Source organism: Hetaerina americana, unplaced genomic scaffold (assembly GCF_022747635.1).
Source record: "Hetaerina americana unplaced genomic scaffold, ioHetAmer1.1.p SCAF_51, whole genome shotgun sequence".
NCBI lineage: Eukaryota > Metazoa > Arthropoda > Insecta > Odonata > Calopterygidae > Hetaerina > Hetaerina americana.
The window spans coordinates 205,086-227,455 of NW_027287107.1; the positions used below are offsets into that span (position 1 = coordinate 205,086).

The 22,370-nt window shown below is 37.4% G+C and overlaps 1 protein-coding gene across 1 annotated transcript; it reads left to right on the top strand.

Moving 5' to 3' along the window:
* Positions 1 to 3,624: 3,624 nt before the first annotated feature.
* Positions 3,625 to 14,644, top strand: LOC139694654 (probable RNA-binding protein 46). The gene is made up of 5 exons (XM_071593145.1): positions 3,625 to 3,747; positions 5,165 to 5,339; positions 8,909 to 9,017; positions 11,420 to 11,492; positions 13,666 to 14,644. Exons 1-5 carry the CDS (start codon positions 3,657 to 3,659, stop codon positions 13,722 to 13,724), a joined length of 507 nt encoding a protein of 168 aa, XP_071449246.1. The 5' UTR covers positions 3,625 to 3,656; the 3' UTR covers positions 13,725 to 14,644.
* Positions 14,645 to 22,370: the final 7,726 nt, after the last annotated feature.

Below are 22,370 nucleotides of genomic sequence, written 5' to 3' on the forward strand. Positions count from 1 at the left end.
TTTTCAAGCGAAAGGTGAATGCAGCTGGGGAAATAGAGCGTTTCAAGGCAAGGCTGGTAGCAAAGGGTTATTCCCAGGAGTATGGTACTGATTACCATGAAACATTCTCTCCTGTAGTAAGTTATTCTGCCTTGAGATTGTTGATTGCATTGTCTGTGGAGCTAGATTTAAATATCACTCATCTAGATGTGACTGCAGCCTTCTTGAATGGTGATCTTAAAGAGTCAATTTACATTGAGCAGCCTGAAGGTTTTGTAATTGAAGGGGCGGAGAGTAAGGTGTATTTGCTGCATAAGGCAATATATGGTTTAAAACAAGCATCCAAGGCATGGTATGACAAATGTCGGAGTATTTTTAAAGGTCTTGGTTTCAAGAATTTGACAACAGAATCATGTATTTATGTTAAGGGTATTGGACTTGATATTTGTGTAATAGCTGTATATGTGGATGATTTTTTGGTGTTTTGTAAGAATGGTGACACTGTGAACAAGTTAGTTTCATCATTAAAAAAACATTTTGAGCTGAAAAATCTTGGAGAGGCCAAAAGTATTCTAGGGATGAGGTTAACTAGAACCAGTGAGGGAATTGAACTGGATCAGGAAGAGTACATCAAAAGCATGCTGGTTAAGTTTAACATGTCTGATGCTTGTGCAGCCTCTACACCCATGGAAGTTGGGTTGGATGTAGCTCCTGGAGATCCAGATAAATGTCCTGATGTACCTTATCAAGGATTAATTGGTTGTTTAATGTACACAATGACCTGTACTAGGCCTGACATTGCTTTTGCTGTTTCAAAATTAAGTAAGTTTAATAATAGCTTTAATATGGAACATTGGAAGTTGGCAAAAAGGGTTTTGAGATATTTAAAGGGCACATCAACGTATCGCCTTGCCTACTCAAAATCTGGTGGGTTCCTTGAGGGCTATGCTGATGCAGATTTTGCCAGTGATAAGATTGATAGACTATCTCGTACGGGGTATGTTTTTAAATTTGCTAAAGGGGCTGTAGCATGGGAAAGTAAAAAACAATCCTGTGTGGCTTTATCCACAACGGAAGCAGAGTATGTCAGCCTAACTGCTTGTACCAAGAAAGCTATTATATTGTGTCGAATCCTGAGGGAAATTTTGAAACAGGATTGCAGAAAAATATTTGGCACAGAATCTGTGTGCATGTATAATGACAATCAGTCAGCAGTTAAGAATGCCAATTGTGTTGATGTAAAGGAAAGATCTAAGCATATAGATGTAAGGTTCCATTTTGTAAAAACAGCTGTGACAGATGGTAAAGTGTTTGTGAAATTTAAGTCAACACATGAGATGCCTGCAGATATGCTAACTAAAAGTTTATCTAAGAAAAAACATTTTAACTGCATGAAGGATGTGAATGTCTGGGGCAACTAGATTAAGTGAGGGTGTTGTATATGTGTAATCAAGTTGCTGTTGTTTTGTACAAGGTTGGTAACATTGTCTCTTTTGGGCTGGCTTGAGCGATGTTTGTATGTGTTTGCTTTTGTTTTTGTAGAATAAAAGTAGGAAGTCGTTTTTTTTTAAACGTCACTTCCGGCCCCACGTTAAGTTGAACATGTCGTCTCAATAATTGCTAAAGACACTAAATCCTGTTTCGTCACCACGCTGCAAGAAGATCACAACAGAGTATCATGATAAACTTGACGCATTTATTAGTTAATAGTTGTAATTTGGTAAAATCTAAGGAATGCATCTTGTAGGGGTTTACCGACATCCCAGAATGTTGGATCATCAGAATACAAGTTGGAAATGATTAGAATGTTTAGAGGAAGGTCATTGATCATTATCTAACTTAAAAATCTCAAAACGGGGCCTAATGATACACAGTATGTTAGAAATGGCCATAAGACTTCAAGCGATGTAATTACACGTACCAGAATGGTGATGCTTAGAAAGATAATGACTTGAAATTGAAAAGACTTAATTCAGTCCCTGTAGTGCCACGGTGATGAAAGTTATTCAGCAGAGTGGGATGAAAGGCAGTCAAAAACACTAGTAAAGTCACAGAGAGCTGGGTAAACGCAAATTAGCTTTTCTAATGAGTTCATAATGGCATTGATGGCAAATTGCAGAGCATGACTCATAGTTTTACATTTATGGAAGCCATACTTGAACATCTCAATATTTGATTTATTGTTAAAGACAATTTTTTTTGCAATGGAAAATATACTTTTGTCTTTCAGGAAGTTGTAAAGCAGAATTTGATAATGTATTCAAAAATTTTGAAATAAACTGAAATAACAGAAATACGGTGGCTTAACCTTAGCTCCTCTCTAATGTATGGGAATAACTCACTTGTATAAGACCTAAAGGGGAAGTAGTCAACTATTGAAAACAATAGAAAGTGATTCCACAATAAATTCATTTAAGCTATTAATAAGGTTGTTTGAGATATCCAATGTTATTATCACAAGGCAATCTACTGGTTAAGGTAGGTTTTTTGATGGACACACCTACCAAAGAAATATTTTGTGACTACTAAGAAAACACAATCCAGCAACCTACTCTACATCAAATCCCTCTTCATCTCTCGAGTACTTCCTTCATCCCATCCAACATCCCTCTCCTCTTCCTGCCCTTTCCTCGTTTGCCTAACATTCTCCCCTCTATCACAGTCTTCAACATCCCACTGCCGGTCAATACCCCCTTCATCCACTTTTCCTGCCTCCATAGGATATCTCCCAACAAACCGCTGTCCTCGCCCACCATACCAAGTACTTCCTCATTTGTTTTCTTCTCTGTCCATTTCACCTTCTCCATTCTTCTCCACACCCTCATTTCAAAAGCCTCCAATCTATGTTTATCCTCCTGCTTCAATGACCACGTTTCCGCACCGTACATAGCTATGCTCCATATCAAAGTTTTTACGAGTCTTTCATTAACATCCTTACTCAACGTCCCTCCTCCTTGTGAAAGCCTCTTTGCCTAGTGCAATTCTTCTCCTTATGTCCCTACTACTTTGACCGTGTTGGTCCAAAACACTACCGAGTTACGTAAACTGTTCTACCTGCTCTAGTTTTTGGCCACCTATTTTAATGTTTATTAATATTGATTCTCATCCCATACCTGTCGCACTGAATTTCCAATTCACTCAGCAATGCTTGCAATCCCTTGGCTGACTGACAAACTAAAGCCTGGTCATCAGCAAACCTAACTGATTTTACCAATTCCCCGCCCACTTTCATTCCTACCTCCAGTTCTTCCCATGCCTCTTTAATCATTTCCTCTGCATACAGGTTGTACAGCAATGGTGAAAGTGGGCAACCCTGCCTTATACCTCTTCCTAACACTGCCCATCTGGACTCTCCATGTCCCACTCGTACCTCAACAGTCTGAGACATGTACAGGTAGCGGATTTGCCTCCTGTTCCTCCAGTCTATTCCTATATCCTGTAATATACTGATTAGTTTTCCCAATTCACTCTGTCAAATGCTTTTTCGAAATCTACCAAACAGGCAAATACGTCCGGATTGTATTCTAAATGGAATAATTATTTTGCAACCTTTGCAAATTTGATAGTGAAAATTTCTTTTGTTTCCTCCTCAGGTGAAAGTTCTATTTATTAGAAACCTGAATGTGTTGACTACTGGGTCCAGGGTACAGAAGGTATTTGAAGAGAGGACTCGGGTAATGATTGAAAAAGTGAAAATCATCCATAATTTTGGATATATTCACTTCTACTCGAGAGAAGATGCAAGTAGAGCTATCAAATTAATGAATGGTAAGTAATTTAAAGGCCTAGTTCATTTTGAAAAATCATGAAGCTAATGTTTCTCAAGCCATGCATCTTTTAGTTAAGGTAACAAAACGTCGTTAGCCTATGGAAAATATCATTGACGATTTCTTACTTATTTTATCCTTGTTTTTGAATCACTGTTTTTAATATTTAGGTTAAGCAATTCCCTTTGTTGCTATTATGCTCGGTAATCTATGCCTTCCTAGAAGCTCAAGTCTTGTTTGGCCCACTCAGAGCTAGAGACTGTCAATATTGATATAATTTTCCAGAAGCACCATTTCATATTTCACTTTAAAAGGTGAAATAATTTTGTTATTTACTTTGGACTTAAGGTCAGAATATGGGCAAAAAATTAGATGATCTACTTTTCTTTCAAGATTTTTTGTGTCTTTCATGAAACGTATGAAACATTTTAATTTAGAGGTTTTTTGCTTCCTTGGCTTTTGTGAGAAAACTATATTATTAAGAATAATTAAAAAGAGATGAGTTTATCACAATTTCTTCATTTTACCTTCCAGAGGCTTAGAGATATATTTATGATAGACCTGAATGACAAATTATAAAAATTGAGAATTAGTAATTTTTTCCTCGTCTTAAAAAATCATTTGGTAATTAAATATTTTGTGTTATCAACCCACATTTACAAAAAAATGTACACCAAATCTTGAGAGAAATTTAGTTGTAATCTTTAATTGAAAACAGCTAAATGGAGCAGTCTGAAAGTCATGATTTTCCATCTTTTATAAGTGGTAATATTTAGATAAAAAGTCTCATGAGAGTTTTGTTTGTTAACGGCTCTTGTATTGCAATGCTTAAAAAAAGGTTTAGGGTAAAGAAAGAGAGGAAAATTAAAAAAAACCAAGTTGGCAAATTAAGAGTGAAATATAATTGTGGGAGGCCTAGAGAAGCAATTTTTTGCACTATTCAAAAGGTTAATTTGAAGGAATGACTTCTGCATGATGGTATTTAAACATTCCTCAGCAACAATAAAACCATGTTGAAAATGGAAAGCCATTGTACCATCCTTATCCTCATCATTTAAGCTGTTGACTAGCAAATGCAAGGTGTACAATAAAAAGGGGATGATATGTTTATGTCTTAATTTCAATGTAGATTACTAAAATGAAATTTAAAGTTCTCCAAATTTGTTCCATAGTAATGTGGATCTCAATTTCTAACCCACAGTATCTCATATGCTGTAAGAAATGCCCATCACAAATTTTTAACTTGCAGGATTTTTAAGAATGTTACGCCTGAAGTTTACATGGGACTTGTGCTTCATTTTTGATGAAACATTTGGACTGTTGGACAGTTTCAATTTGGAAGTTTCCATTCCACTCTGACATTTGTTTAAATGTGTATTGGAACTTAATGAAGGGTCTTTATTGGGTCATTTCATCAGGCTTCCTACTAGATGGATCAATTCTTGAGGTAACCTGGGCTAAGCCATTTGGCAAAGGAGTTTGTACCGGAAGGAAGTTAAACAGAAATGGATGGAGAATGGGTAAAGGTAATCACCAAGTCAAATTTCTACCAGAGACACCAAAGGGAGCACCTGCTATGACAAATAACAACTGGTAAATATAGGTATCTTTAAATAAATTCATTTTTGTATTACTCCTCCGTTTAAGATAATTTAAAAGGGAATTTATAAAGAAATACCATGAGGCTCTGTCTACCTGGACACTGGGAATATTCCCGGGCTTTGATCTGAATTCCAATTTATGATCATGACTACAAAGCATAATAATAACACATTTATTTGTCCAGAGATTGGTTTCATATTCATGCACACAAATAGAGGACATATCAGAAATAAACTTCACAATTTTGGAAAAAATACGATGTATGTATGTATACATACCAATGTACTACTATATTTACATATTATTTGGTATAGTTGGAATTGATGTGTAGTGGGAATTCCAGAAATTCATTTACAGAATAGAGCATATTAATTTTTAATAGTTTGAACAACTTAGTTTTGAAAACAGGTACATAAGTTTCATATTTGATTTCATAGTGAAGTTTATTGAATAATCATAAGCTCATAAGCCCATGAACAGTATTGTCTGTTCTGACCAATAGCTGGTCATTGCAGGTCCCTGTATAGTGACTATGGTAATTGTGGTGGGATCTGGGCTGAGAAATATTACCCTTTGCATGCAAGATATCAAATATATACATATATGCAAGCTTCTGGTAATAAACAGTCTTTTAAAGAGAGGTTTACATGCTGCATCACAAGGAGAATTGCTCCTAATGTGTATAATCCTCTTTTGGATTTTGAAGGTTATGCTCACCTGGGAAGAGGAACCCCTGAAGAGGATACTAAAAGTAACATAAGAATAAAATTCACCGTAGTGAATGCATTGAAGGACCTCTAAATTTACAGAATATCTAATATTTCTTATGAGGAAGCATAGGGAACTTTATTTCCTACATAATTTGAAAACATGTTCTTCTTAAGACATGTTTCCATGCAGGATAACTCCCAGGAATTTGTAACTGGAATTTTGGGGAATGCTTACACCTGCTGAGATAGGAGTGGAAATTTTATTTTTATTAGTGAAATAAATCAGGCTGGACTTGTTTTAATTGGGTTTTTGGAAGCAAAGATGACCGCACTCAATAAAAATTTGGGTTACTTCAGCTGCTCTTTCTGTCAAACTGTACACTGAGGAGGCTGTCACTATGATATTTTTATCGCCAGCATACAGAAATGGGTCTATTCCCGTAATGGGCTTAGGCTTATCTAGTAGATCATTAATATAATTTAAAAATAAAATAGGGCCAAGTACAGAACCCTGAGGAATACTCGGTGTTACTTCTATATTGGGAGAAACAAATTTGGAGCCATTTCTTGAGAGCTCCACATGTTGCTGTTGTTCACTTTGATATGACTTTATTGATTTGTTGGATATGCCTTTTATGCCATAATATTTCAAGTTATAGTAGAGTAGCTGAATATTGACGAAGTCAAAAGCTATAGTGAAATCAAAAAATAATGCTAAAATTTCAGTTCTATTATCCAATCCTGAAAGTATTTGATTCACCATGTGATATCTAGCTATTGTAGTGGACCTCGCATTTCTAATTCCCTGTTGAGATGAGGAGAATAAGTTATGTTTCAATATATGATACTGGAAAATGATAGAAAACTATTTCAAATATTTTCCCCTCCTGGTTAAACAGGGATATTGGTCTCTTAAGACTCTTCATGGCCATTTTGCTGCCATTGCCTTCGTAATTGGCACTATTTTGGCTGATTAAAGAAGGCTTGGGAAAATTCAAATTTTAAGGATTCATTAATTAAGATTAACAGCTGATCTTTAATTGTAGTAAATGACCATGACTATCCCTGGGATGCCATCGAATTGAGGACTAAATTTGTTAGGGATTTTTTTAATTATGTTGGTCAGGTCGATAGCTGAACAGGGGAATAGATAAAATGAATTGCATGTATTAGGAATATGGGAATAATTAGCTGAAATGGCTTAAACTGTTGGATTTTAATGAGATATGTAGAAAACATTCAAAATGGAGGCCATTTTAGAGTAATCTGGAGTAGAATTTCCAGTAGAGTCATGCAGTTGAAGATCTTGTTGTATATATTGTGTGCCCTTGGATTTGCTTATAATTTTCCAGATCTCTTTAGATTAATTGTCTGCATTGGTATGTCTATGGTTTTTGAAAGATTTTTTAGTGCACTGTAAGGTTTGGTGATAACGTTCCTTGAATATTGAATATTCCTGATGGTCAGCTGGTTTTGATTTGCTATTCTAATACACAGCTGCTTCTTTCATTTTCTTCGAAAGCTAACAAAGTTCATCAGAGACCCACCGACTTTTTTATTTAACAGATGAGTTTTTTGTATGCTTCAGCACAAGGGGAAAACAGATTTCAAAGTAATATGAATAGGTGGAATAGAAATATTCAAACCTTTTGTTAAGGGACTTCAAGGAAAACAAATTGGACCCCTCATGGGCCTTAATAAGTTACAAAAGGCAATCATGTTCTGATCAGAGAAATATCTTTTGCTGTATTTTTTACTTTCATTGGATGTGGACATAGGAATTGTAGAAAGAAGCGGGTAGTGATCTGATGGGTCAGCATCCATGGTATTTTTTTGCCCAAGTTGAAGGTCGATATTTTAGTCAATACATTATCTTTTTAAGTTTAGAACTGCATTATCATTTAATTTGTAGGCAGTTGGCTATGACACAAAAGTAGTCCTTGATGTGACATGTAGACTCCCTTTCATGCAGTGGACTCTCTGTTTTCTAGTCACTGTAGGCCTAATCTCTTGCCCAGATAATAAATGGTGAGTCACTTAAACACACATTTGAAGTGCCATTTCATGAATATAAAGTGAAGAAAGATGTAATGGATTTGACCCGGGTAAATCATCAGTGTCAGCAGTTGTAGGTGTGAACGTGTGCGGTACACCTGTGGCAACAATTGAGCCATTCTATGAAGCTGCATTGAAATTTTACTTTCCCTGGTACAAACTAACAGTCAAGACCTTTGTAATTCAGCTGGAACTTCCCGGAAAGTCTTCTTCTTTATAGTACAGCTATAAAGTTATATTTAATGCTTTAAGAAGGCAGACAATCAGTTTTCAAGGGAGGTGGACAAGGTGATACAGTCACTGCTATTAAAAAAAGTAAACATTTACACTGCTGCTGCCATTGTGAGATAAGATCATTGAATAGCATTAAGTACACTATCAGAATTTCATTAGGTGCCATTCACATTCTGCCAATCAATTTTGCCCATTACACGTTTGCTCATGGTGGGTTCCATGAGACCCAATGCAAAAATGCTATTAGCTATCAAAAAATTGTGTGGATTCTTTTCCTCATTCACTCCATAGCCCCTTGTGACCCCTTCCTGTTCTACAATAGGAAGAAACTTCTTTTTGGAAAAAGCAGGCTTAGCAATCTCAATATGTCTAATTTGCAATGGCTGTCGCTGATGCACAACTGTAGTTACATCAATAGAAATTTTATCACATTAAGCTCATAAAGAAACATGTTTTTGCAAAAAAATAATGGAAATGAAACATGTATAATCCCTCTTCACTGGATCATAATCAAATCTCTGTATGTATAAATAAACCTTTAAATTCTTGGTTGTTTTGCAGTATCCAAGGAACAGCATGCCGCAGAAGTGGCGTTGTGGAAGCTGTTAATAACTGCCAATGTGAGAGTTTGCCAATATATAGACTTGGCAGCATGCTTGCAAATATTTCTGTAAGTCTGAATTTATAGTCTGGTTAATGAAATTTTAAGTTTTGTTTTCATAAGAAAATCCTTTGAATATTGCTGACAAGTCATACACTTTTGCTTTATAGAGAATTGAATATATTGAGTAAGTAAATGGTTCATTTCTATTTCATATTTATTATGGTCTACGATATGTCAAGCCTTCTCATAGTCAGAGATGAAACATTCATTTGGAGCGTGTCATATGTATAATAACTAGTTGGCAAAACAGCTCAAGCAAAAAAAAAAGAGTTAAATGAGCAAAAGAATCTTTTGGCAGCCTTTAAATCATAAAAATATGAACCTAGTTCAAAATAAGAAGAGGAATACTAATAACTGATCTGATTTTATTTATCAATTGGAATACATCTTAATTAATGCACACTTGTTGCTTTTGATAATGAAGTTTACTCTGTGGCATTCCTCAAAAATATTGCCGATGTTTGGGATTGTCAAAATTTGTCTTTATGATTGTAAAAATTAACTATGAAGGCTTACGTTTGATATTAATGTAGAAAGTTATTCTGCTCAAATCAGCCCTAACTCAGTAAGAAAACTATACTAGTGACTGTTTTCTAATTCTCTAAATTTGATGTATGAAACATGAATACCTCAAATATCTTGCCAATGTTTGGGATTATCAAAATCTGTGCATAGCAGTAGTTATGAAATTTGTAGTGAGATACCTATTAGGGAACAGTAGTCTATATGATTTTTTTCAAGAAAAATGGAAGAAGTCATTATGTAGCTGCAGTCAGATATCCTTCCAAAGAATAATATTCAAGGAAATATTGAATGGATATTCTGAAAATCTCTTTCATAGGTGTAAGTTTACCTAAAGCCTTTCTTTCATTCTTTGCCACCCAGTCATCACAATGAACTCATTGTAAAATAAAAAAGCTCCTAATATAGGTAAAGTACCAAATCAAAAATTAATACCAGCACGACAGTAATACCACATTTCCACCTTTTTTCCTTCAACTGTTTCTAATAAAGCAGCCATATAAAGTATTGCAAAGAATGTGTACACAAATTCAGGTAATTTACACTCTCTCTCTCTTTGGTTTTGTTCATTTTGATAAAAAAGGAATTTTGGAGCATATGGGTATATGACATAGTTAATCGTGTAGGTTTTTAGTGTTTTTTGAAATATTTACAACAAATTCACTGTAAATATATTTCCAAAATTCAGCACTCTCTTGAGTGTAGATAAACCTTGGAAAAATTAACTATGAAGGCTTATGTTATATATTAATACAGATAGTTATTCTGCTCCAATCCGTCTTCAGTAAGAAAACTATCCATGCGACTGTTTTCTGAATTCTCTAAATTTGATGTATGAAACATGAATACCCACCAGCATGATAGTCAGACTTTCATTTAAGGTTACATTACACATTTACAGAGGGAAGAGAGAGTTTGTTGCCTGGAAATCTGGTGAACCTATAATCCATGTATGACAGATATAAATAGAGAAATTAAAACAAGTTGGCATAGTGTAGTGTTGGACCTACTATTCTTTGCCACTCCATGAGTAAGAGGGGCACAGCTGACCTCCGAGGGTTTCTCTTTGTCCTACCCTTCATCACTGCTTCCTGAATCACAGGTCACACCGCCAACCGCCTTGGGTACTCCTTTTACCCTTCCCTTTTCTCCCTGAGTGGCAGGTCTCACAGCCAATGCCTTTGGTGTTCCCTTTGCCACTGCTCCCTGAATCATAAGTTGCATAGTTAACCTCCTAGGGTGTCCCTTTGTCCTACCAATGGCCACTAACCTGTGAGTCTCAGGTTGCACTGCTGACATTGTCAGGTTGGGATTTGAGCAATAGATCCAGCCTGTGAATATTCATGTAAGCTGTGCCCTTCCAGTCATACTCCTGGGTTCCAAGCAGTACCCAAATAATTTTTATTGGTATAAACAGTCCATGGAACACCACTTTGTTTTATTGTCTATGCACCTACCAATGATATTGTCATAGCACCCAGAACACGACTCCTTCACTGCTTGACCTCTACAATTTTCTTTACTTGACCTCTACTTTATTTATTGCTTTGTCTGATCTAAAATTGATTCTTCATTTTTTTCACTGAAAACATGTTCTAACCCAGAAATATACGATTTATCTACTTTGATGTTAAAAAAAACCTTTTGAATCAGCTTGGTGATACCATAACTTCACAAAAAAACATATTGTGTATAAATAGTCATTGATTTGTTTATTATGTGTTCCTATTAGAACTTTTAGAGAAACACAATGCATGATTGTATTATTTCATTTTTCAATAATATCTTATTAACTTATTGGCTGTTTGTCATATGATGTGATATCACTTGGGTTTTCAGAGTATGCATACTTTTAATATAACGTGCAATATAATCTAATTTTTTAGGTTGGAGTTACCCATCCCACGGAAAATAAAATGACTCAAGGACATTCTACTGTGTCACCACCAAATGCATATGGTAACATGATTTAATTATCACTTATTTTAAATTTATGCCTTGTGCTTAATAATAACTTTCATTTTCTGTAAATACTGTTCCTAACATTTTTGCTCTAAGATTTGATGTGATAGTTGAAGTATTTAAAAGTTTTTTGCTAAATTAACATGGTTGTAAATGTTCACTTTTTTAGCAAATAGATTCAATTAGGGGATACTGTATCAAAATTCTACCTATATGCAAGATTTTCAGAGGAGAATCTCCTGTGGTGATTTTCATTTTGTTGCTAAGCTAAGTAGATTTTTCTTATGGAGATCACTTAAGCTAATAATTTGTCTTAAACTGAAAATGGAATGTGAAATATAGGACTCTTAGTGAAGGTTATAGGTGACCAAACAGAATCATGCAGAAAATGTAGCTGTAATTTTAAATTCTTATTTACTGCACATTACCCTAAAAACCAGAGAACAGGTGTAATTTCATAATCAACTTCGATTTATGTACTTATAAATCTTCAGTGGTCAATGAATATAATTAAGGATAATGTTGGAATTAATAATATTAAAAAATATGTTGGGAGGGAAAATTGATCCCATTCTATACAAACTGTGAAAGTCTTGGGTGTTATGCACCCATTGTACTGCCTCTCTGGGCATGACTTAAATAACTGATTTAAGATTGTTTAGCAAAAACATATCTCAGTTAAAATTACCTCAAGTCTGAAAATTGGTTGATATTTCTGCTCACACTGGAACATTTAGGACACATTTCAGTTATGCTAAAGGATATTTGATCAGGATGTCCTCCCATCTGAGAAAAACTCAAGAATTCTTACATAATGAAGAATTAATGAAGATGTGTTTCACAATTCTCTAATATTTCCTGCTGTCCAGTGCGAGACATCATATTTTGAGCAGGAAGCTCTATGAATCAATTTTTATAAATGCTTCTAATCATGGTTTCAAACCAGTTTTCCACCCATATCACATAGCATAATGCTCTATGGGGTGTGAAATTAGCTCATTCATGAGGGAGGGAAAGTATTTCCTTTCCCTGTGCTGCCTGTGATTTCTCATAAAGTTCTAGATTGCAGAAAATCTTGCTTAGCACTCAAGTTGGCTGTGAAGTTGGTGAAATTCATAGATTAAGGGAAAGGGAGGGAGGGAATTCCCTGCTCGCATTTCCTGTGATTTCCATAGAAGTTTCAATAACCGGAATATTGTGCATACTTTGGGGATTGCTGGGAATGTCCAAAGGCATCACTCAGGTTGCCATCTGGTCCTCCTTCGTTGCCCACTGGGTTACCACAGCATGTATGGTTTTTTCAGCAAGTTTCAGTCAAGCATGAATGAAATACTTGATCTGTCCCAAAAATAAGAAGAATAAATGGGAGAAGAAATTTTATTCCAGATAAAAATATAAATTACTAAAATTCTTTAACATGACTCCCTTGTACATTGGCACACCAATGCCAGCTCCTCTGCCAGTCCCAACAGACTTCCTGGAAGGTATGGACAGGAGCATCATTGAGGCATGTCATCACGGAGTCTGGCATACAGCATTCTAAAATGGTTACATATCAAGCTTCTATTTATTCTCGGGGAGGGGGGGGGGTTAGAAGAAGTATGGCAGTGTTACATGGAGGCTCTAGAGTGGCTGAGACAGTGTTATCACCTTGTGCGTGGCCAGGTACTTGGTCACTTGGAAGGTTTTGTGGAATTGCACATTGTCATGGTTAAGCCTACTGTTGGCAGATATCTCCTTCATGAAGCATTGCACTCATTTCCACAGACACTTCAAGAACTACACCATAACATTTACTATACATTGTTATTCCTGAGACACAAACTATTGGTGAGTTATGACTCCTGAAACTTTTTTGTATTCACCTCTGGTGGTAAGGTCTCATATTTCGAGCAATATGACTCCTCACTGGATACTCCCTGCTGGGGTTGGGCTAGTCTTAATCACTTTCCACAATGAGCCTCATTTCAGACGGCACAACTTTGCAAGCAAGGGTTTGTAATAGCCCCAAAGAATCACAAAGGGTTGTTCCAAATATAGAACACAATTTAGCGGCAATCATTGTAATTTTTTATTGCACAATTCTATTCATACTACTTTAATTTATATTTTTATTAAAGAAACATTATTTGCATTGTACATTTATTCATGTTATGAATGTCATTTCCAGATTTTCCCTCATTTGCCTGGAGATATACTCCACACTGGCCTTATATTCAAAGAATGTGAGCCCGTGATTGTTTGCACGCCCATCAAAGAACCAGTCTCTTTATTTTTTTTTGTTTTTTTTTATTTTTATGAACTCTCTGTAATGAGTTTTGCCTCAGACTTGAACCTTTGCTGTCTTTAATATCCTAATGTTCATTATATTTTCTTTGGTTTGAATTGAAGTACTGCTGCTTCTGATTTATTTTGTTATTTTCATGCCTGGGGTCACTGAATTTTTTTGTTACTGTTTGCTGGCAAAAATTTTGTATTTTCTGCATCCTCATGTGGTACATTATTTTTTTATTGTAAAATTTTATGTTCCTCCATTTCATCTGAGCTGGAAGTTCATTGAAATTATCAATTTGCAATTGATAATTAATACGAGTTAAGAGTAGCAGTTTGAAAATTTTGTATTCATATTTCAAAAAAGTATGTGTATGTCCACAGAAAAAAGGTTATTCACGTGTTATTCTTGAAAATTCTATAGCCATGGTTACAGTTATTTTAATGTTCCATATATATCAGCTTTTGAATTATGCTCTTTGTATATCAAAAGTTTACATCCACAGAGCAATTGATATTCATGTGTTTTTTTAAAGCTCTAAACAGTTTTATAATGCTTGTTTTATTTTGCCTAATATTTTACCACAAGTCCATCATTCTATGCTCAAGTACATTTTATTTCTAGAGTGTTCATTGTGTGGAGTTCTTGAGTCAAAGGATTGATTTTAATTCTTTTGTTTCTGCAGTTTTATTAAGTTGGGTTAATGCAGTTGTTTCTTGGCCATACTCTGTTATCTTACATTCATATCATGATTGTGGACTTTTTAGTTTGTATATAAGCAGATTTTTATTCAAGAAGCTAGTAATGTATGTCCATTCCACAGAAATATCATGGAAGTTGAATAATTCCCTTAAGACTTTACTAAGATTTTGGTGATTAGTGCTGGAGAATTGATATGTATCTCAATTGATTCATCCAAATACTTAATTATGTAGAAATAAAAACTTGTAAAAAATTGTGTAGAATTTTCTTTCCCCATGAAGAGGTTTTCTGGGCAGGGAGCAAATTGTGGAATTATTACTACCCAAATCCATATATTGATGTCCAAAATTTATGGTGTAGATGAACACACTGACTGTCGCTAAATTTCTAAGCCTCACCTAAGAAGGAAACCGAGCAGATCAAACTGCAATATACCTCTTAATTTTTTTCAAGATGCCCAAAAAATTTTAATTCAAATCCCGCCATGCTAGTTCAGGTGCTAATGATGAAATTTAATGTCAATTGGTTCTCCTGAAGCTTTTTTTAAATGAACTAGTGTGAAATCTATGACATTCAGCTAATTGAATAGGAATCAAGAACTCATAGTTATGCAAAAATGGTAAAATTATAGAAGGAAAATAATTCTAGTGTTGAGGATCAGTTAAATAACAATTGAATGAACCTAATATTATAAAATCTCGGGAAGATCCTCCTTCAGGGTAAAAATAATGTCATCTTGAATTCTTAAAATGTCCGTCAGATTTGGCAATTTTAAGATCCGTGGTTCAAGGACCAGTTAAGGAAACTTATTATGCTTGGAAACCACTCGGTTCCAAATTCTGTGTTTGTCTTTTTTTGTGTGTTCCTATCCCTTTTCCTTTTATACATACAGATATACATGGAAATAGATATAAGGAAAAGTGATCTGCTCGATTCCACCTTTTCCACTATTCCCGTGTTCGTCCTTCATATGTGTTCCTATACCTTTACCTTATATCTATTTTCATGTGACTGGATATATGTTCGCCATATGGCGGGTATTCGTGTTTGCATGTGAATATATGTATATATAATTATGCTCATTCACATGGATATAGATATGAAGAAAAGGGATAGGAAAACATAAACACGCAGGAGGAGTTCCTACTCTTAGGACTAAGGAAAGGCATGATTTCCCGTGCTTTGGTATTTTACCTAGCCGGTAACGCGGCATTCGATTTTTTATTTCCCGACTTTGGTAAGATAAAAGCTGTTGGTGTCGGGTATTTTAACGGCACGTTCTCTTTCGTTTTTCCGGCTTCAGTAGTTCTATTTTTTAGTTTGAGTGGACACTGTAGCTTTCTTTACTTGCTGAGTTGCGACTACGGCGAATGCCCGAGAAAAAGTTGTGGCATTTTTTCCCTAAACCTTATTTCGCGCTTCGAAGTATTGCAGATTGTCAAAAGTTTGATTTCCACTATCTTCTTTTCCTCACGCATTTTAGGTCGGTCATTGGAGTACACAGGATGTGCTCCTTCGCCATTGGCGCAGAATGCTCGGCATCGCCATTCCTCCCGTAAAGTTTGTCTTTGCCGCAACGGGGACAGGTTGGCTTGCCCTCGCATGGAAGTGATATGTCACCGAAGCCTTGGTTGGTGAAACAGCCCACATAGGATTTAGGATGAACGGTCGCACCGCGACGCGTTCGCACGCTGTAAATTGCGGCTCAGGGGGCTGGTCTAAGGAGAATGTGAAGGAAAATTGAGATTGTGTCAATTGCCTCACCGTTCGTCTCGTTGTCAATCGACGTGCCTCGATGACTCCTTGAAAGGCCATCTTTTTCTTAATCGCTTCGATGTCGACATGTAACAGGTTAAAGTGTGATATGGCACCCCGACTTATTTTGGGGGTCGTATGAACATCGAAATGCACGGGAAGAGTGTGTAGCTTACTTGTTCCCAATGGAAGGCCTCTTTGTTTCCAATTTTGTGTTTCAGTTTGGAGTTTGCCATACCGCAACTTTTTGACGGATTTCAGTCAGTTCTCCAGGTGTCGAACTAGATAGGGCTTTATGTATTATGAAAGGGGAAAAGGTTGCAAGTGCTTCCCTATTTTCGAACACCGTATTACTATATATTCATTACTAGGATATAATACACTTCCTCGTATTTTCCTCCATACCAATATAAAGATTAATTCCCCAACCCAAATCCCCCCCCCCTCCACGGAGTAGCACACTCGGGACGCCTCACCACAAAATCGGAACGGTCGCCGGCAGTAGCTTGAGGGATATACGGAGGGCTTCTTCAGTGGTTGTCGGTTTTGGAAGAGAATCTTCAATGCAAAATCACACCAAAACCCCTTCCGGGTTTCCAGGCACGGCAAACACACGCGTAGACCGCAGGCCATATATTATGGCCGCACACAGACAGCTGACGCATTCTGGACGCATCCCTTGCTCCCTTGAGGTTTGTTTTCCAGGATGCCTCCTCGCCCTTCAAGTTGCCTCTTGCGACCAGCAAGGATATTGCGGGATCGTCCTCAATCCCCCTGCCCACAGGGGTGTTGTGATTATCATTCATAACAAAAAATTCATTTGTCATCACAGAAAATCGGATTTGTAATACAAGGTAATTTTAATTAATTTCATAAATGTGCTCTATATATTTTGTTCAATGATTAAACTACTGGAATGTTCTGCAATTGACCATTATGTAGATTACTGTCTTCAAGACTGTCAGTTTTTCAAAGATTAAAATCAATTTTACACCCACTTTCTTTTGCTCATACGTATCCCCTATCAACGAAAATCTCTTCCTATCATTTAATTGCGCCAGGAATACGAGGAAATTATGCCATTTAGTTCAAGGGTAGCAAATAATACTCCACGACCTCCGTGGCAATTTTCTGGTTGATATCTATGAACATAAATTATATATGTGGCAAAATTTAATGAGAACTGAATTATACCACCTCCGCCGAAAATCATTCACTTGCTATATTTAATTGCATGAACATGGCTCAGCTGTAAACCTCAGTCCTCATCCTTTTGTTGAATGTCTTAGCCTATTGGGCAATGTTCTTGTCTACCTATCGAAGATCAGTGGTTCAAGTCCCACTCCAGGCAAACGTTTTTGCAATATAAAGCTGTTAAATGTTTGAGAGTGCGTCTTGTGTCAATTTCGATATTCTTCCTGACAGAATAATATTTTGGTTTTAAGCAATTGTCTCTTTCCTAAATGCTGGCATCACTTGAAATTCACATTACTTTCATGCATATCTCGGAAATCATGTAGGAAATATTTGGAATATTTTGTAGCTGATTTCAATACGGCCCATCCCATCCATTATACTCAAACTTAAATTTTTAATCAAATAACAATTTTCATTATTACTTGGAACAAAAAAATTTCTCTATATAAACTGCTGTGAGTCACATAATGCCTAGCAGTGCCACTGCGAGCCACGATATTTTTCATGTCTGTTCTACCGTAGTACAGGTGCCTGCAAATTTGTGTTAGTATTCCCAAATCTGCGTTACATCCCAAACGTTAGGCAACACACCAGGCATCTCCCAAATCATCCATGTATTATCATGTTGCTTACTTCATTTTATGTCCATCTCCGTGATCACCATCCCAAGATTTATTTGTGCTAATGTTTTCAGATATCCGAGTGGACTTTGCAGTTTGATTAGTTTCAACCCTACGACGACGCATGAAAAACCAGACTCAATCACGCCCTCTTAACACCTGCGTCACATCGTTAGGTATTTATTGGAAAAAGCACATCTTGACTAGCATCGTGGCTTTGATCGCAGCAGTACTCTGCCGAGAAATTTCGTCGTTGGTTCAAGGTTTTGTATCAGTCAGGGTTCGAAACTCACCGCGTTACTGTGTAGCATTGCTTTAGAGGTCTGGGTGCACTTAAAAATGTTAACTGTGCGTAAATACGATACGTGTACTTTCTTGGTATTTGAGCGCTTCCGCATACCTTTTTCGCAAGGTAATACGAGCTCGTATATGCCGAACTTTGGCGGGTTTCATGGTATTGATAGCGGAACCAATCATAACTATTCTATTTTAATATATACGAGGCATGTCCAGCAAATATCCATCCATGCAATCTTTTGTGAAAAATTGCCTACCTAGAAGAGTGAGGCCTTAGTCTCCTTCGAAGTAATCTTGAGACCTTAAGCATTTGACCCAGCGTCTTCCACTTTTCAAAACCAACGGCGAAGTCATTTTTTGGATGAGTGATCATCTGCCTCATCGCATTTTTCTTCATCTTTTCAACCTATTTTGGGAAGACTGGACTTTAGTTTTAGCAATTTAGAAGAGGAATTTGATCACCAGGTAGACTGGAACCACTAGACAAAGGATTTTATGCCGTATGATCCCACCGCTTGCGCTATATGGCAGCCGAACAGTTTGCTCGGGGTTTTCCTTCATTTAAATTTTATTACTTTATTTTACGCACCGAGTAAAAATTTGCGTACGCATAAAAGTAGACTCGCCATTTGAGAAATAGATACTCGGAGATTGAGACGATTATGATTCAAGTTCATCAGTCCTTCATGACTGTCACCCGGGTTCATGTTGAACTGACTTTAACGGAGTTTTGTTCTCTCTGGAATAACCAAAGGAGCTAGATTGAATAATATAATTGTTTTGCTGTCATTCTCAGAAATGTTTAAATATGGAGACCTCAAGAGTCGTGAAACATTAATCAGCAAAGATGAGTGAACCAGGTGTGAAATATGACATTTGATCATGTCGGCATCACCTTTAGTTTATTATAGCAGACCAATTTGGCTTTAAAGTCTTTCTTTAGAAGAATTCTGAACTGCTCCAAAATGTGCGTGTTCTGGCAACGTCTGAGTTTTGTAGCGTAAAAGAACCGCTATTACGCATCGCCTTTGTTTTCATAACGGTTTCTTGGTGCTTCCTATGCATTTTCCAAAATATATTTTCGTTTCCAAAGAAACTGCGGGAGATGACGCAACAGTAACTTCTTCCGCTAATGTGCATTTCAATGCAACAATTTCAGAGTGTAAAAATCATTCGCTTTGACCGGGATTCGAACCCGGATCCCTCAATGCCCGGTCAAGTGCTTTGTGCAGTTAAGCTATCGAGTGAAATTTTTGGGGCATCGAAGGAACAAGATGTTACACTCTGAAATTGCTGCATTGAAATGCACTATAGCGGATGACTCCGTTAAAAGTTGTAATTATAACAGCATCACCTTAATTGGTGGTGACTTTAACCTCCCTGTTATCGATTGGGATAGCAATAGCGTTAAATCTCGGACCAGCGATCGTGAATCTAAAAATTCCTTGATAAAATTGGTTCCAAGGAACTCGCTCCATCAAGCAGCACGCATGCCCACCTGTGGAAAGGACATATTGGACCCATTTCTTATGAACACACCGGAACGTATGATTTGTGTATCAACTGATGAGGGCTTCAGTGATCATAAATCAGTTAATATCAACTTGGCTGTAGAAATAAAAAATATTGTCAAACCAAAAAGAAAAAATGATGACTACCACATAGCAGGCATTGAAACTTTTGCCAGTCAATTAAACTCTTCACTGCCCGATTTCAAAAACGTCTTAAGACATGCCACGCGTGGAAGAAACTTGGACACAAATTGAAAATATTTTGCAAAAAGACCTCACGAATGTCATCGCTATCACGTTGAAGCAAATCGCGACCCCAGGTATGACGGCGTTAGAAAAGCCCTTCGAAAGTAGAGAATGTTACACTCTAGGGTAAAGAAAGCAGGCGTGAACACATCATCCTCGGAGAATAATCATTTATGGGACGAGTATAGATCCTCTCAAATTGAAACTAAAGCACAAATACGTAGCGCCTTACAAGACTTTAAACGTAAAGTACTCTGCTAGTATTTGCACACTGACCCCTAAAGGTTCTCTGGTCATTTGTTAGGGAAGTAAAAGGGAGTAAGCTAACCGTCTAAGGAATTGTAGCAATATAATTCATACTTCCCTCCCCGGACTACAACCTTGGCGTGGTGGAAGGGCTTGGGCGTTCCGATGACCCCTAGAGCTGTGCTGGCGGGAGTAATAAAAATTGCTCCTGGTAGGGTCACCCATGCCAGATAGGTCGAAGGTTAGGAGCCAGACGAAAGGTAGTCCACGCAGCGTCTGTTCCTCAGTGAGGCGGCTGCAATGGCGTCTGACCCCAGTGGGGCGGCCAGTAAGTGATGGTGTCACGTTAAAAACACTATTGAGGAAGGCAACGGGAAACCACCTCAATTATCATTCCCAAGAACAATGTGATGGACAATAGAGATATTTTGAGTCCTGGCAACCACGGGGCTCGGCCCGATCGGCCGTGTGTCGTGCCCGGCAGCGGGGGAGGCAAGGCTTCCGCGGTCGTCATCCCACGAAACCCTTGCAAGGGAAAACCAGCAGCAGCAGGACAAAAGACGCAGGAGAAGAAGACCAAATTAGTTAGAATAGGAACGTGGAATGTTAGGACAATGATGAGGACAGGGAAATTGGAGAATGTTAGGCGAGAGATGGAAAGGGGAAATATAGATATTTTAGGTCTATGCGAGGTGAGATGGAAAGATAGCGGGGATTACTGGAGTGATAAGTATAGAATAATATACAGCGGTGGGGACGAGAGCCAACGAGGAGTTGCCATAGTATTAAATGAAGAGGTAGGAAGAAGCGTAGTCAACACAGAGCAGGTAACGGATAGAATACTACTAGTGGAGATAAAAGCAGAACCGACGAACTTAGTTATTATTCAGGTATACATGCCACCGAGCAACCATAAGGAAGAAGAGGTCGATAGGATATACGATCAGTTGGAGGACATAATCGCGTGTGTTCCTGCAGGGAAACATTTGATAGTGATGGGGGATTGGAATGCGGCCGTAGGCAAAGGAAGAGATGGTTATGAGGTGGGGGACTACGGTTTAGGCACGAGGAATGACCGCGGGGAGAAAGCAGTTGAGTTCTGCAGGAGACAGGGGTTAGTCATCACCAACACTTGGTTTAGACACCACAAAAGACGCAGGTATACATGGAAAATGCCAGGCGACTCAGGAAGATATCAGCTAGATTATATCCTGGTTAGACACAGGTTTAGGAACAGTGTGATAAATTCCCACAGTTTCCCGGGAGCGGATGCGGACTCAGACCACAATTTAGTTGTTATGAAATGTAGCGTACGTTTCAAAAAGATAAGGCAGGGGCGGCGAGTTAGAAAATGGAATGTAGAAGCATTAAATGGGTTGAAAAGGAAGGAATACAAACAGGCGGTAGAGAAAATCATGGAAGATGGTAAAGGGCTTAGTACTATCGAAGAAAAATGGGAAATGATCAAGAAAGGGTTGTCTAAAGCCGCAAGAGACACTAATGGAACCGTTAACACAAAAAGGACTAGGAAACCATGGATCACGGATGAGATGATTACAAAGATGGATGAGCGGCGAAAATGGAAGAATATAAATACAGAATTAGGCAAAATGAAGTACAAAGAATTAAACAATAAATTGAGGCGGGCAACAAATAAAGCAAAAGAAGCATGGTGGAAGACGCAGTGCGAGGATATGGAAAGTCTGCAGAGGAAGGGTGAAATCGGTGCGCTGTACAGCAAAGTTAAATCGTTATCGGGAAGTAAGAAAGGAAGAGCTATGCTAACAGTTAGAGATAAGGCGGGTAAGGTAATAGTTGAAGCAGGAAAGATCCAAGAGAGATGGAAGGAGTATATAGAAGAACTGTATAGTAAAGAACTCAGACCAACAAAGTTAGACATTGAAAAAGAAAATGACGTAGAGGAAGACAGCTTAGGTCCAGGCATACTAGACAATGAGATAGAAAGGGCATTAAGGGAGATGAAACTAAATAAGGCCGTGGGGGTAGATAACATTCCCGTGGAACTTTT

What these genes read in the sequence shown, in the direction of transcription:
- LOC139694654 (XM_071593145.1), top strand. Translation starts at nt 3,657, where the DNA reads ATGATTGAAAAAGTGAAAATCATCCATAATTTTGGATATATTCACTTC. An exon ending in GCTATGACAAATAACAACTG is followed by an intron (nt 5,340 to 8,908) that starts GTAAATATAGGT and finishes GTTGTTTTGCAG; the next exon opens with TATCCAAGGAACAGCATGCC. An exon ending in GTCACCACCAAATGCATATG is followed by an intron (nt 11,493 to 13,665) that starts GTAACATGATTT and finishes TGTCATTTCCAG; the next exon opens with ATTTTCCCTCATTTGCCTGG.